The sequence below is a fragment of the Labrus mixtus genome, chromosome 7 (genome assembly GCF_963584025.1).
Source record: "Labrus mixtus chromosome 7, fLabMix1.1, whole genome shotgun sequence".
Classification (NCBI taxonomy): domain Eukaryota; kingdom Metazoa; phylum Chordata; class Actinopteri; order Labriformes; family Labridae; genus Labrus; species Labrus mixtus.
This window is the reverse complement of record NC_083618.1, coordinates 31,399,785-31,413,944: the sequence shown is the minus strand read 5'-3', so window position 1 is coordinate 31,413,944 and position 14,160 is coordinate 31,399,785. Positions and strand designations below refer to the sequence as shown.

The 14,160-nt window shown below is 38.3% G+C and overlaps 3 protein-coding genes across 4 annotated transcripts in view; 1 reads left to right on the top strand and 2 right to left on the bottom strand.

Annotated features, from left to right (window-relative positions):
• LOC132977177 (tumor necrosis factor receptor superfamily member 14-like) overlaps window positions 1–156 on the top strand; it is a 7,879-nt gene extending 7,723 nt beyond the window's left edge. For both annotated transcript variants that reach the window (XM_061041619.1, XM_061041618.1), the window contains one exon: window positions 1–156. This exon is cut by the window's left edge and continues 1,147 nt beyond it. The gene's annotated coding sequence lies outside the window, so the exon portion shown is untranslated.
• Window positions 157–5,557: 5,401 nt separating this feature from the next.
• Window positions 5,558–7,161, bottom strand: LOC132977176 (E3 ubiquitin-protein ligase TRIM35-like). Its single transcript, XM_061041617.1, has one exon. The coding sequence runs from the start codon at window positions 7,138–7,140 to the stop codon at window positions 5,767–5,769; it is 1,374 nt and encodes a 457-aa protein (XP_060897600.1). The 5' UTR covers window positions 7,141–7,161; the 3' UTR covers window positions 5,558–5,766.
• Window positions 7,162–10,435: 3,274 nt separating this feature from the next.
• On the bottom strand, window positions 10,436–14,160 carry LOC132977175 (nuclear factor 7, ovary-like). Its single transcript, XM_061041615.1, has 2 exons — window positions 14,093–14,160; window positions 10,436–13,167 (listed from the first exon to the last, which is right to left on the bottom strand). Exon 2 carries the CDS (start codon window positions 13,146–13,148, stop codon window positions 11,763–11,765), a length of 1,386 nt encoding a protein of 461 aa, XP_060897598.1. The 5' UTR covers window positions 13,149–13,167; window positions 14,093–14,160; the 3' UTR covers window positions 10,436–11,762.

The window sequence follows — 14,160 nt, the reverse complement described above, 5'->3', positions numbered from 1 at the left end:
ATTAATCTGAGCTTTAGTTCGTTCATGTTTCCAGGTTTTGCAGCTGAAGTCAAATATAATGTGATGAACGTTTTATTTTTGTGTTACTGATATTACGCGTGTGTGCGTGTGATGTTCCTGTTTCTCTTTTTAAAAGCATGAATTAAAAAGATTTTACTTAAATCAGTCTCTGAATCTTGTGCACTGCTGACCTCTGGTGGTCAAAAACAGAACTGTTATTTTAATATCAACACTGAGCTAACAGTTCAAATATTTCAGATCTTTTCAGTCATTGTTAAAGGACAGAGGAAGTTAAAGGACAGTTAGAATGAAACATGATCATGTTCTGTTTGTAGATCTCTGTTTCATACTGAAACCTGGAGGAAGAACTCTGTGGTCAAAGGTCAAAGGCTCAGTTCTGTTTCTGAAGTAAAGCTGTGTTTCATACTGAATATATCACCTGCAGGAAGAACTCTGAATACTGAACTCTGTCTCATCATCAATCTCATCTTTCATCTTTTCTTCAAACCTTTCTCTCCTCTCTGTCCTTTACTAATATCTGACTTTTGTTTTTCTGTTTTTAAAATGTCTTATCTCCCTTGAGCTGCTTCATGATTTACTCTGCTCGAGTCATTTCTCATTCATCTCATTTTACTCCTTTTTTTAAAATTTCTTATTGATAATTAATTTGTAAAATTGTAGATAAAACACTTTAGATTGTTTTTTTAATTATTAAAAGCAATAAGTAAGACTTAAATTCAATTGACCAACACAGATCAAGAGTAATAGAGGGGGAAATAAAAAAGAATATTTCAGAGTAGTGGTCCCAGGCCAGACGGGATATATAATCCCTCCAGAGAACTTGGGGTCTACCCCGGGGTCTCCTCCCTGGTGGACGTGCCCAGTGAACCTCCAAAGGGAGGCGTCCAGGAGGATCCTGATCAGATGTCTGACTTGACGTCAAAGTCATCATCAAATGAGCATTTAAATATGTTTAATTAATGTTAACATTATTAATTCATCAACTTTTAACTCAAATATCACTTTTAATAGTTAGGCTACATTTCACTGATCTGCTTCTTCATAGCTGTTGTTACAACATTCAGACTTTCTGAACTGAAATTATGTGAACACACAAGTCAGAAGACCGATGGCTGTTTTCAAAACCACATACTATACTACTAGTACGTACTGATTTGGCCAAAATGCAGTATGCAAACAACTGCGAGATCTGCAGTATGCCAAAAATACCAGGATGTCAAACTGATTCAGGAAAAATGTACAGTATGCATCGGACCAGTCTACCTCGCGTACTGTTTCCCACAATGCAAAGCGCCAGGTCAGAGGTCAAATTGCAGGAGCGCAGCTGTTTGAACTCGTCGGTGGCAGTGATTGAATATCTTGCCACATTATGAACCAATAACAAATATGACATGTTCATATATTTATTTTCCTGCTTTGTAGACTGCACAGTTCATGTGTCACAGCTGGACCAGCAGCTGCAGTTACAGGGTCCTCGGCCTGCTCTTCATATTATTCACAGCTGAGTAAAAGTTCAACCTGAATGTCTGAAAAGTAAACAACAACTTTAATAGCATACCAATCATTAGATAGTAGTATGTAGTATATACTGTATACTGATTTAGATAGTAGTATGTAGTATATACTGCATACTGATTTAGATAGTAGTATGTAGTATATACTGCATACTGATTTAGATAGTATGTAGTATATACTGATTTAGATAGTAGTATATACTGTATACTGATTTAGATAGTAGTATGTAGTATATACTGCATACTGATTTAGATAGTAGTATGTAGTATATACTGCATACTGATTTAGATAGTAGTATGTAGTATATACTGTATACTGATTTAGATAGTAGTATGTAATATATACTGATTTAGATAGTAGTATGTAGTATATACTGCATACTGATTTAGATAGTAGTATGTAGTATATACTGTATACTGATTTAGATAGTAGTATGTAATATATACTGATTTAGATAGTAGTATGTAGTATATACTGCATACTGATTTAGATAGTAGTATGTAGTATATACTGTATACTGATTTAGATAGTAGTATGTAGTATATACTGTATACTGATTTAGATAGTAGTATGTAATATATACTGATTTAGATAGTAGTATGTAGTATATACTGCATACTGATTTAGTAGTATGTAGTATATACTGTATACTGATTTAGATAGTAGTATGTAATATATACTGATTTAGATAGTAGTATGTAGTATATACTGCATACTGATTTAGATAGTAGTATGTAGTATATACTGTATACTGATTTAGATATTAGTATGTAGTATATACTGATTTAGATAGTAGTATGTAGTATATACTGATATAGATAGTAGTATGTAATATATACTGATTTAGATATTAGTATGTAGTATATACTGATTTAGATAGTAGTATGTAATATATACTGATTTAGATAGTAGTATGTAGTATATACTGATATAGATAGTAGTATGTAATATATACTGATTTAGATAGTAGTATGTAGTATATACTGCATACTGATTTAGATAGTAGTATGTAGTATATACTGCATACTGATTTAGATAGTAGTATGTAGTATATACTGATTTAGATAGTAGTATGTAGTATATACTGCATACTGATTTAGATAGTAGTATGTAGTATATACTGATTTAGATAGTAGTATGTAGTATATACTGCATACTGATTTAGATAGTAGTATGTAGTATATACTGATATAGATAGTAGTATGTAGTATATACTGATTTAGATAGTAGTATGTAATATATACTGATTTAGATAGTAGTATGTAGTATATACTGCATACTGATTTAGATAGTAGTATGTAGTATATACTGATATGGATAGTAGTATGTAGTATATACTGCATACTGATTTAGATAGTAGTATGTAGTATATACTGATTTAGATAGTAGTATGTAGTATATACTGATATAGATAGTAGTATGTAATATATACTGATTTAGATAGTAGTATGTAGTATATACTGATATAGATAGTAGTATGTAATATATACTGATTTAGATAGTAGTATGTAGTATATACTGTATACTGATTTAGATATTAGTATGTAGTATATACTGATTTAGATAGTAGTATGTAGTATATACTGATATAGATAGTAGTATGTAATATATACTGATTTAGATAGTAGTATGTAGTATATACTGCATACTGATTTAGATAGTAGTATGTAGTATATACTGCATACTGATTTAGATAGTAGTATGTAGTATATACTGATTTAGATAGTAGTATGTAGTATATACTGCATACTGATTTAGATAGTAGTATGTAGTATATACTGATTTAGATAGTAGTATGTAGTATATACTGCATACTGATTTAGATAGTAGTATGTAGTATATACTGATATAGATAGTAGTATGTAGTATATACTGATTTAGATAGTAGTATGTAATATATACTGATTTAGATAGTAGTATGTAGTATATACTGCATACTGATTTAGATAGTAGTATGTAGTATATATTGATATGGATAGTAGTATGTAGTATATACTGCATACTGATTTAGATAGTAGTATGTAGTATATACTGTATACTGATTTAGATATTAGTATGTAGTACATACTGATTTAGATAGTAGTATGTAGTATATACTGATTTAGATAGTAGTATGTAGTATATACTGCATACTGATTTAGATATTAGTATGTAGTATATACTGTATACTGATTTAGATATTAGTATGTAGTATATACTGCATACTGATTTAGATAGTAGTATATACTGTATACTGATTTAGATATTAGTATGTAGTATATACTGCATACTGATTTAGATAGTAGTATGTAGTATATACTGCAAACTGATTTAGATAGTAGTATGTAGTATATACTGCATACTGATTTAGATAGTAGTATATACTGTATACTGATTTAGATATTAGTATGTAGAGTATACTGCATACTGATTTAAATAGTAGTATATACTGTATACTGATTTAGATATTAGTATGTAGTATATACTGTATACTGATTTAGATATTAGTATATACTGCATACTGATTTAGATATTAGTATGTAGTATATACTGCATACTGATTTAGATAGTAGTATATACTGTATACTGATTTAGATAGTAGTATGTAGTATATACTGTATACTGATTTAGATAGTAGTATGTAGTATATACTGCATACTGATTTAGATAGTAGTATGTAGTATATAATGTATACCGATTTAGATAGTAGTATGTAGTATATACTGCATACTGATTTAGATATTAGTATGTAGTATATAATGTATACCGATTTAGATAGTAGTATGTAGTATATACTGCATACTGATTTAGATATTAGTATGTAGTATATACTGCATACTGATTTACATAGTAGTATGTAGTATATAATGTATACTGATTTAGATAGTAGTATGTAGTATATACTGTATACTGATTTAGATAGTAGTATGTAGTATATACTGTATACTGATTTAGATAGTAGTATGTAGTATATACTGCATACTGATTTAGATAGTAGTATGTAGTATATAATGTATACCGATTTAGATAGTAGTATGTAGTATATACTGCATACTGATTTAGATATTAGTATGTAGTATATACTGCATACTGATTTAGATAGTAGTATATACTGTATACTGATTTAGATATTAGTATGTAGTATATACTGTATACTGATTTAGATATTAGTATGTAGTATATACTGCATACTGATTTAGATAGTAGTATATACTGTATACTGATTTAGATAGTAGTATGTAGTATATACTGTATACTGATTTAGATAGTAGTATGTAGTATATAATGTATACCGATTTAGATAGTAGTATGTAGTATATACTGCATACTGATTTAGATAGTAGTATGTAGTATATACTGCAAACTGATTTAGATAGTAGTATGTAGTATATACTGTATACTGATTTAGATATTAGTATATACTGTATACTGATTTAGATAGTAGTATATACTGTATACTGATTTAGATATTAGTATGTAGTATATACTGCAAACTGATTTAGATAGTAGTATGTAGTATATACTGATTTAGATAGTAGTATGTAGTATATACTGCAAACTGATTTAGATAGTAGTATGTAGTATATACTGTATACTGATTTAGATAGTAGTATGTAGTATATACTGCAAACTGATTTAGATAGTAGTATGTAGTATATACTGCAAACTGATTTAGATAGTAGTATATACTGCAAACTGATTTAGATAGTAGTATGTAGTATATACTGCATACTGATTTAGATAGTAGTATGTAGTATATACTGCATACTGATTTAGATAGTAGTATGTAGTATATACTGTATACTGATTTAGATAGTAGTATGTAGTATATACTGCATACTGATTTAGATAGTAGTATGTTGTACGCAGTTTTCAAAACAGCCGATAACTCGGAAACCGAGCAGCACTTGAATGCATCATTCCCCTCACTGTGAACAGGACCCCAAGATACTTAAACTCCTTGACTTGAGGCAAAGACTCACTCCTCACCCGGAGGGAACAGACCATTGTTTTCCAGCAACAACAAACAAACAGTGACTCACACATTTAATATTTTTAATTGTTGGTGGACCTCCTGCTGTCAGAGTCTAAACTTCATGTGGAGGCGCAGCTCCCTTCACCAACATGGCGGCCGCGTTGACATATTAATCGAGTGAACAGGAACCTGCTGGCTTCTGATTCAGTTTGATGCTGATGATATTTGAACTCATAGTTTACATGTTAAAGTATTCAAATATACACAGACACCTTTCAGACCTTCAGTGGTAACATCTTCAGTGGGAGTTTATCCACGATGCTGAAGTATGGAAACATCGTCTCAGTGAAGGTGTGTGTGAAGGTGTGTATGTGTGTGTTAGTATCAGGATCAGAGAAGGACAGCTCTCCTCTGTTACAGTCCAGGTTCACTCTGATCCTCTGGAGCTGCTGCTGGACCACCAGATGAGTGGGAGGAGCCGACGGTGAGCGAGCCGAGTGAATACCTCCAAGACACTCTACTCTCCAAAATCCAGACTCACTGTTTTCTTTCCACTGGTCCGACTCCGCTAACACACCCAGAATCCAGTACCTACTGTCTCCGACCTCCACATCCCAGCTGTGAGTCCCTAAATTAAATCCCTCGGAGCCCAGGACAGCGCAGCGAACGTGTTTAAACCGCTCTGGATTATCAGGAAGCTGCTGCGTATCTTCTCGTCTCACAGAGGTCAGATCTTCAGACAGAGTGAGTCTAGTACCAGCCGTGTTTGGGTCCAGAATGACCGGACTGTAGGAGACCATGTCCTTCATCTTGTTCCAGATGTTGAAGCTCAGGTTGCCCAGATGTTTGGCCTGGTCTATCAGAGCTCCTGAGGGCAGCTGTGGATCCTCCAGCAGGGGGCGCTGCTGGACTCTTTCCACTGCAGCCTTGTAGTTTTTCAGGAATGAGACGTCTCCAGCTCTCAGCTCGTCCTCTGTGTCTCTGACTGTGTGTGAAAGAGCTGCTATCTCTCTGCTCAGAGCCTCCATCTCCTCCTTCATCCTCTGACTCTTCTGCTCCTCTTCCTCCCTCAGTGCACACAGCCTGGCCTCCTCTTCCTCTTCTAGAAACTGGTGAAGCTTCTTAAACTGCTCCTTAATCTGCCTCTCTGTGTGTCGGGCCTGAACCCGAATGTGATCTGCTGTTTGATCAAACTTCACTTTAACTCGTTCAGAATCCTTCAGCTTCTCCTTTAAGGGCTCCAGAGCTTCCTGAAGGTTCTTTTTGTGTTGTTGCGCAATCTCTTCGATGGGTTTGAGTCTGTGCTCGGAGTGTTTTTCTGAATCTCTGCAGACGAGACACACGGGCTCCTGATGGTCCAGACAGAAGAGTTTGAACTTCTCACTGTGCAGACTGCAGAAGTCCTCTGACATCCTCTGGTCTCTCTCCAGTAAGAAGGCCTCACACAGGTTCTTCAGGACCAGACTTACAGGCGGTTTTTTGTTTGAAGATATCGTTTTACAAATGGGACACTCGCGTGATTTCTTCTGCCTCCACCAGCTCTGCTGACAGTCTCTGCAGAAGCTGTGGCTGCACGTCAGAACGACGGGATCTCTGTAGATGTCCTGACAGACCAGGCAGCAGAGCTTCTCCCCTGATAAGAAATCCATCTTCTCTCTGAGGGAAGCTGAAAACAGAAACAGATACATCATCATCATCATCATCAACTTTTATTATTAGACTCATGGTCCATTTTAAAAGACATACAATACAAAAAATAGACAACACACATATACATTAGAATAAAAACATTCCGCCACTTATAAAAGGCACTTATACCAATGTCTCCAAATGTATGACTGGTTACTCCTTAGTGTGTTTTCCAAGTGGCCTGTGTATGTTTAGGCACATCTATGTGCAAAAATTCAAAGTCTAGCTTCTCCTACGTCCTCCTGTTAGCTGTAGCATTAGCTGCATGTAACGCTCGGTTCTAGCCCCCCTCGATAAAAATCTGTCAGTGTGACGTCATTGTCAGTGTGAGATCACTGATCTAAGCCCATTGGCTCGTTGTGGCCCTGCAGCTCATGTTGAAATTTCCGAGAAGCGTGCTGAGCAACTGACCAATAACGACAGAGCTGATCGGCAGACCAATCAGAGCAGACTTGGCCCACGTGGGGTCTAACAGTGTGGGCTCAGCAGAGTGTAGCTGACGGACTCAGAGCGGAGAGGGAGCAAGGAGGAGCAGTACATGAAAACAGACACTTTTTTTGGACTTTATCTATTGTGAACGTACAAAAGTAGGAACATAGATTAAATATACGAACCCCAAAAAGGGCAGAATGTGGGCTCTTTAACTCCTGCATTCACAAATAGCTCACTTGAACTCCTCCACCTTGGCTTTTTAAGTAAGATCCTAAAACAATAATTGTAAGCAACCTGAAGTCTGTGCATACTTGATTTTTTTACCTTCCCCCATAAGGGGGCAGTATACAGGGGAGAGCAACATGCTCTAAAGAGACATATCTTTACATGATCAGAACATATTGGCTTGGGCATATAATGTACCACACTGTCTAAAAATGTCGTCATCGTCAGACATTTGATCTGTTATAAAGTGCTTTAGAACAAACACAAAGTTCTTCCCCAGGAAGATAAAATTGTGGAAAGTGGAGGTCCTTATCTCCCTTTGCCCTACATATCATCACACTGCTCTTATTTGAATTATATTGCACATCATGTTTGGCACCATATTCTGTACACACCTTTAACAGCTGCTGAAAGCCAGCACTACTGGGAGAGAAAATGGTCAAATCATCCGCATACATTAGATGGTTCATCACAGTGTTGCCAATCATACAGCCCGTTCTACAGCCGTTCAGTTGGTCAGATAAATCGTTCATATACAGGTTGAAGACGGCTGGTGACAGTAGCCCCCCTTGTCGAACTCCATTACCAACCCTGAAGGGACCAGAGACACTACTGCCCCACCTCACTTGCATACTCTGGTTAGCATACCAGTATGCAAGTATTCTTATAATGCTAGCAGGTACACCCTTTGGATTTAATTTTTTGAATAGCTTCTGGTGATTGACTCTATCAAATACCTTAGAGGCATCAATAACGCTAATTAGAACAGATACACAACTCAGTGCCATGGTTCGGTTTGAAACCAAACTGATTGTCTCTGGTATTAATATAATCACCCAATCGATCTAAAAGAATACTCTCCAGAACTTTGGAAATCATTGGTCTATAATTGTCCATGCTCCCAATCTTGCCTGCTTTGTTCTTAATGACAGGCACAAGAGTTACAGCCAACATGGAGTCAGGCATCAGCCCATGTGTCATAAAGCCAGTGAAACATATGACAAGTAGAGGTTCAAACTTCAGGTGCTCTGCAGTCATCTGATCTGAGCCACTAGCTTTATTTACAGATAATTGTGCATTAGCTTCAAATACCTCAATGGTTGTGATTCCTACTGCATCCCTGTTGGCAATATTACCCACTTTATATGGGTCACTTTTAACACAATTAAATAATTCCACAATTCAGCGATGTTATCAGCTCCAGAGACTCCCTCAATGTATTGCTCCTGTTTAGAGTTCTCACCTCTTTCCAAAATTCAATGACATTCTTATTTAGCAGCTTTTCAGCCGTAGAGTCTGCTCTCAGCACTTGTTCATTTTTGGATATATAACAAACTGCATATTTATACGTTGAAAGAGAAAGCTTGTTATAATCCAGGACAGGCCCCTGTGTGGGTCGGTCTTCCTGAACCCAAGCTTTAGATGCCTCCTTAGCTTCTGCATGATGATACAGACAAGATACGTTCAGTCTTTCACTACATCCATTAAGTTTACTTTCACTTTGAGTTCTGTTGAAGTGAAACTCACCTGAAGAGTCAGCAGGTAGAAGTAACGTTATCTGAACTCAGACTTTTTGTGAATGTTTTCTCCTGTCTGTTGTTCGTTCTTTAGTGAGGACAGAAACTACTCCCTGTTTTGTTAGAGGTGTGTCAGGTGAGGCGTAAAGTTTCCTCAAACTGCACCTCAGCTCGTCTCAGATTGGCTACATGTCAGCTCCCTGCATACCGACGAGCAGCAGGTAGACCAGTCAAAGCTTTCAGCAGGTGTCCGGTCCTCCGCCACATGCAGAGTAAACAGTAAAATAAGAGCAGAGAGTTATATTGACCTCGGAGGAGCAATGTGTAGCCTTCTTCTATGGCTGTAAAATCTGTAACAGGCATGAAAACGAAAGACACGGGAACAGTTCCGGTGGGATTTTTTCAAAGTAAAAGCATTACTGCAGAGAAAGTCTCCTCGTTTTGTACACAATGCTTTTATTCTGAAGTAAATTATTGCGGGACAGTTGTCTGTTATAAAAGTTACTCTCAAGGCAACTGAATGGGCCACGCCCACTTTTAAATAAATACAACAATAAAAGCGACTCACCTCACGTCATGACGTCAGTTTGTTTTTAAACATAAATAGTTAATTATTCATCTTTTTTAAAGACCCTTTATGTCATGTGACCTGGTGTCTATAAATCAAACGTATCTTTAAATATTAATTTGGAAATATTGGATGCACCTCAGTAATGTGCATACGTGTTTATTTTAATTAATAATAATAATTATTGATCATTATTCATTTTTGTTCTTTACCCTACACCTCGTGACCTAGTGTCCTCAAAGCAATCCTAGATCTTAATACTCTCATAATTACATATTTGTATCTGTTTTTAAACATATTTAATTCTATTTATTGCTTTATTTTGTCACTTTATCTTGTGTTTAGGGGGCGTGTCACTAGTCGATCAGTGGTGGTTTAAAACCCGGAGTCCGCACAGTCTGAGACAGAGTAAAAATGCTTTAGATTCTGAGGCAGAGACCCTCAAAAAGTGGTCTTGAGACCGGTCACTTGAACATTAGGAGGGACGCATTACAGAAAAAATGAAGAACAGACTTACAGATGAAATGAAGTCTTTAATATTTCTTAGAGAACAGAGTCATCACATCGGACACTTCTTTGTATCATACAGGTCGATTATGTTGATAAAAAACAGACTCCATTTATCTGGTTTGATTTCTGTACTTTTAATATAAAAACATATTTAAAAGAGAAAACTTTTCACAAGGTCAGCTTCTCTCCCTATAACGAGCTGCCCGACTACCCAATCAAAATGTCTGAACTTAACTCAAGTAGAAGTTGAACCCTCAGTATTCTCCGAACACAGGATGCTCGACCATTCAAAAATACTACCAGGTTTCTAATGACACAAAGCTTAATGCAAACAGGTGAAGTATCCCTTTAAGTAGAAGTTGAACCCTCAGCGAACATTTCTTCAGCTTCAGGCGGTAAAGACGAAGTGAGAGCTGCCAAAAAGGCCGCGGGTCTGTACTCAACACACAACTATCAATGTGGTCTGAGAGTTCGACTTCCGCACTGTAGCTGGTAGGAGGTCAAACGCCACAGAGTGAAAATCTGCATGTTGAACACAACAGAAGTCATCACACAGGGAGACCGGTTTAACCTGTTTCCTCTCTTCATAAGACTCTAACAGTCAGAAATATAAAAATAAAGTCTGCATTAGTGTTAGGTGACACAACATGAGCTTTACAGGCTGCAGACATAAGATACTATCTTAAAGGAGCAGTCTGTAACTCTGACCCCTAGTGTTTAAAATGAGTACTGCAGTCTGGATTAAAAACATTAGAGAGCTGTCCCCCCCCCCCCTCCTCTCTAGAGTCCATGCTCACACAGGTCACCATGTGGTGGACTCTGAAGCTTCAGTGTTTATCCAGCTCTGCATGGGTCTGTAAACCTTTCTGTGTTCTAACCTCTCTCCATTTTTCAAAAGCATCTCCAATATTGATCCTAGTTTGAGCACGTTTCTGCTCGTGGAGCTTATTAGAAACATGCAGAGGCTTTTTAGGTCGGGTACAATCACTTCTATCTGAACCACTTCTCTTGCCCGCTTCCATCTCTGCAACACCTGTTGACCTGATAACTGCTCTCATATCTGACAAACCGAGGGGTGTCCAAAACGGCCGTGTAGGGGGGGGCCTTAGAAGCGCCTACCTTCTCTGGTCCAAACAAATCCAGAGCATTCAGGAGCAGAATCTAAAGTTAGAAGGAGGACATACTGGCTGCTGCATTGTTGTCAGAGAAGCCAGCACTTCAACATGTTTCCTTAATGATCAGATAGTAAGATACCTTTATCATCTCACTCTCTACACAGCTCACTGATTGGTCCTTTAACCCTCGCTGTCTTATTGATCTGTTTTTTAAATCAGACCTGTTGTTGTGTCACACAGACCTGCAGCGGTGATATCTTCAGATTAGTCACAGACGCCATGAATGGAAACATCGTCTCAGTGAAGGTGTGTGTGAAGGTGTGTATGTGTGTGTTAGAATCAGGATCAGAGAACGTCAGCTCTCCTCTGTCCCAGTCCAGGTTCACTCTGATCCTCCGGAGCGGCTTCTCCGCTTTGAGATGAATTGTTGAAGCTGACGGTGAACGTGCTAAATATTTACCCTTATGGAACTCTATTACCCATAATCCATTCTGTGTGTTTTGTGTCCTCTGGGCAGACTTTGCAAAAACACCCGTACCCCATGCTGTACTGTCTCCAACCTCGACGTCCCAGCTGTGAGTCCCTGAGTCGAAGCCCTCAGAGCCCAGGACAGAGCAGGGATGTTCAAACCGCTCTGTGTTTTTAGGAAGCTGCTGCTCCTTTGCTTCTCTCATGGCGGTCAGATCCTCCATCAGGATGAGAGAATTCCCTGAAGTGTTTGGGTCCAGAATCACAGGACTGTAGGAGACCATGTCCTTCATCTTGTTCCAGATGATGAAGAGCAGGTTGCCCTCATGTTTGGCCAAATCCATCAGAGCTCCTGAGGGCAGCTGTGGTTCGTCCAGCAGGGGGCGCTGCTGGACTCTTTCCACTGCAGCCTTGTAGTTTCTGAGGAACGAGACGTCGTCGGCTCTCAGCTCGTCCTCTGTGGCTCTGATGGTCTCTGACAGAGCTTCGATCTCTCTGCTCAGAGCCTCCATCTCCTCGTTTATCCTGTCACTTTTCTGATCATGTTCCTCGGACACCGCCACCAGCCTGGCCTCCTCCTCCTCCTCGAGAAACTGCCGAATCCGAGCGAACTGCTCTATGATCTGTGTCTCTGAGTGATGCGCCTGAGAATAAATGTGATCTATCGTCTGATCAAACTTCTCTTTGACTTGTTCTAACCTCTTCAGCTTCTCCTTTAAGGGCTCCAGAGTTTCCTGAAGGTTCTTCTTGGGTTGTCGAGCAGCTTCATCGATGGGTCTGAATCTGTGGTCGGTGTGTTTCTCTGAATCTCTGCAGATGAGACACACCGGCTCCTGATGGTCCAGACAGAACAGTTTGAGTTTCTCTGAGTGCAGAACGCAGAAGTTCTCTGAAACTCTCTGATCTCGCTCCAGTAAGAAGGACTCACACAGGTTCTTTAAGACCAGGTTACAAGGAGGAGTTTTGTTTGAAGTGATCGTCTTACAAACTGGACACTGGAGCGTCTGTCTCTGTCTCCACCAGCTCTGCAGACAGTCTTTACAGAGGCTGTGGCTGCACGTCAGGACAACAGGATTCTTAAAGACGTCGTGACAGACCGGGCAGCAGAGATCCTCCTCTGATCTGGGCGCCATTTTCCCCCTCTGAGTGAAGCTTAAAACAAAGCAGACAGCATGTTAGAACAGTTTGTACTTCTGTAAATGTAAAAACTTATGCACAGTTAGTAACCACTCAGTTTCACATCGCTTTTAAAAATCAAGCGAGCTACAACCTGGTTTTACTCCAGGATGAAGTCATTGAATCATTTTGTTGTTTGTAATCTTTTCACAAGCTTGAAAAAATATAGCTTCCTCTTCTACCTTGGAAAAGTGAGTTAAGAGCAGAGTGAATCTTAATGAACACAGAGAACGGGCAGGTCATTTTATCAGCACTTAAATCAGAGAGAAAGCCAGTTAACTCTCCATGCCAGCAGGGGGCGGTAGTCCATTGTTATGATACGAGAAGACAATTCTCATACTGCCCCCTCCCCCTCCCTCCCCTCCTCTGAACGTGTAAAAGAGTGAGCAGTGATGTGATATAAAGTCATTCTGACTGGGAGCATTGTTTGATGGGAGATTATGGTTGAGATGCACCTCTTTTATCGTTTCGCGCCACGGGACCTCTTTTCAACAAAGCAGCAAAAGTCGACAGAACACCCGCCGCGCATAAACACGACTCTACGTAGCAGGAGGGTGTTACGGTGTGAATAGTAACCATGTTAACTGGTGACAAACCCTAACACCGACTCTTTCTCATGAACATTAGGCAGTAGTTCACAGTCTACAACACTATGGTTGAAAATAATTGTTGTTCTTCTTAACCAATGTTCCGTTGGTAAGATATTGACCCGGGTAGGACGACTTTTAGGATATATTTTAAAACTTTATCGAGGTTCGGTCACTGCAGCTTCGAGTGTTCCGTTTCCTCGTCACATGTAACTTAAGTTAAATATTTTATTATTTCTAAATCATAACTTTGTTAGAATTTGACATTTGTTTAATTCCTCCCTCCTATTAATTATAATAGAAGTAAGATTTACCGTAAGTGTGTTCGTCTTCTTCTTCTGCTGCCACCAATACATCCGGTTCAGATTCACATGGAATGTTT

Bases quoted from the DNA above. Each gene is read 5' to 3' on its own strand.
- LOC132977175 (XM_061041615.1), bottom strand. From the start codon at position 13,148: ATGGCGCCCAGATCAGAGGAGGATCTCTGCTGCCCGGTCTGTCACGAC.
- LOC132977176 (XM_061041617.1), bottom strand. From the start codon at position 7,140: ATGGATTTCTTATCAGGGGAGAAGCTCTGCTGCCTGGTCTGTCAGGAC.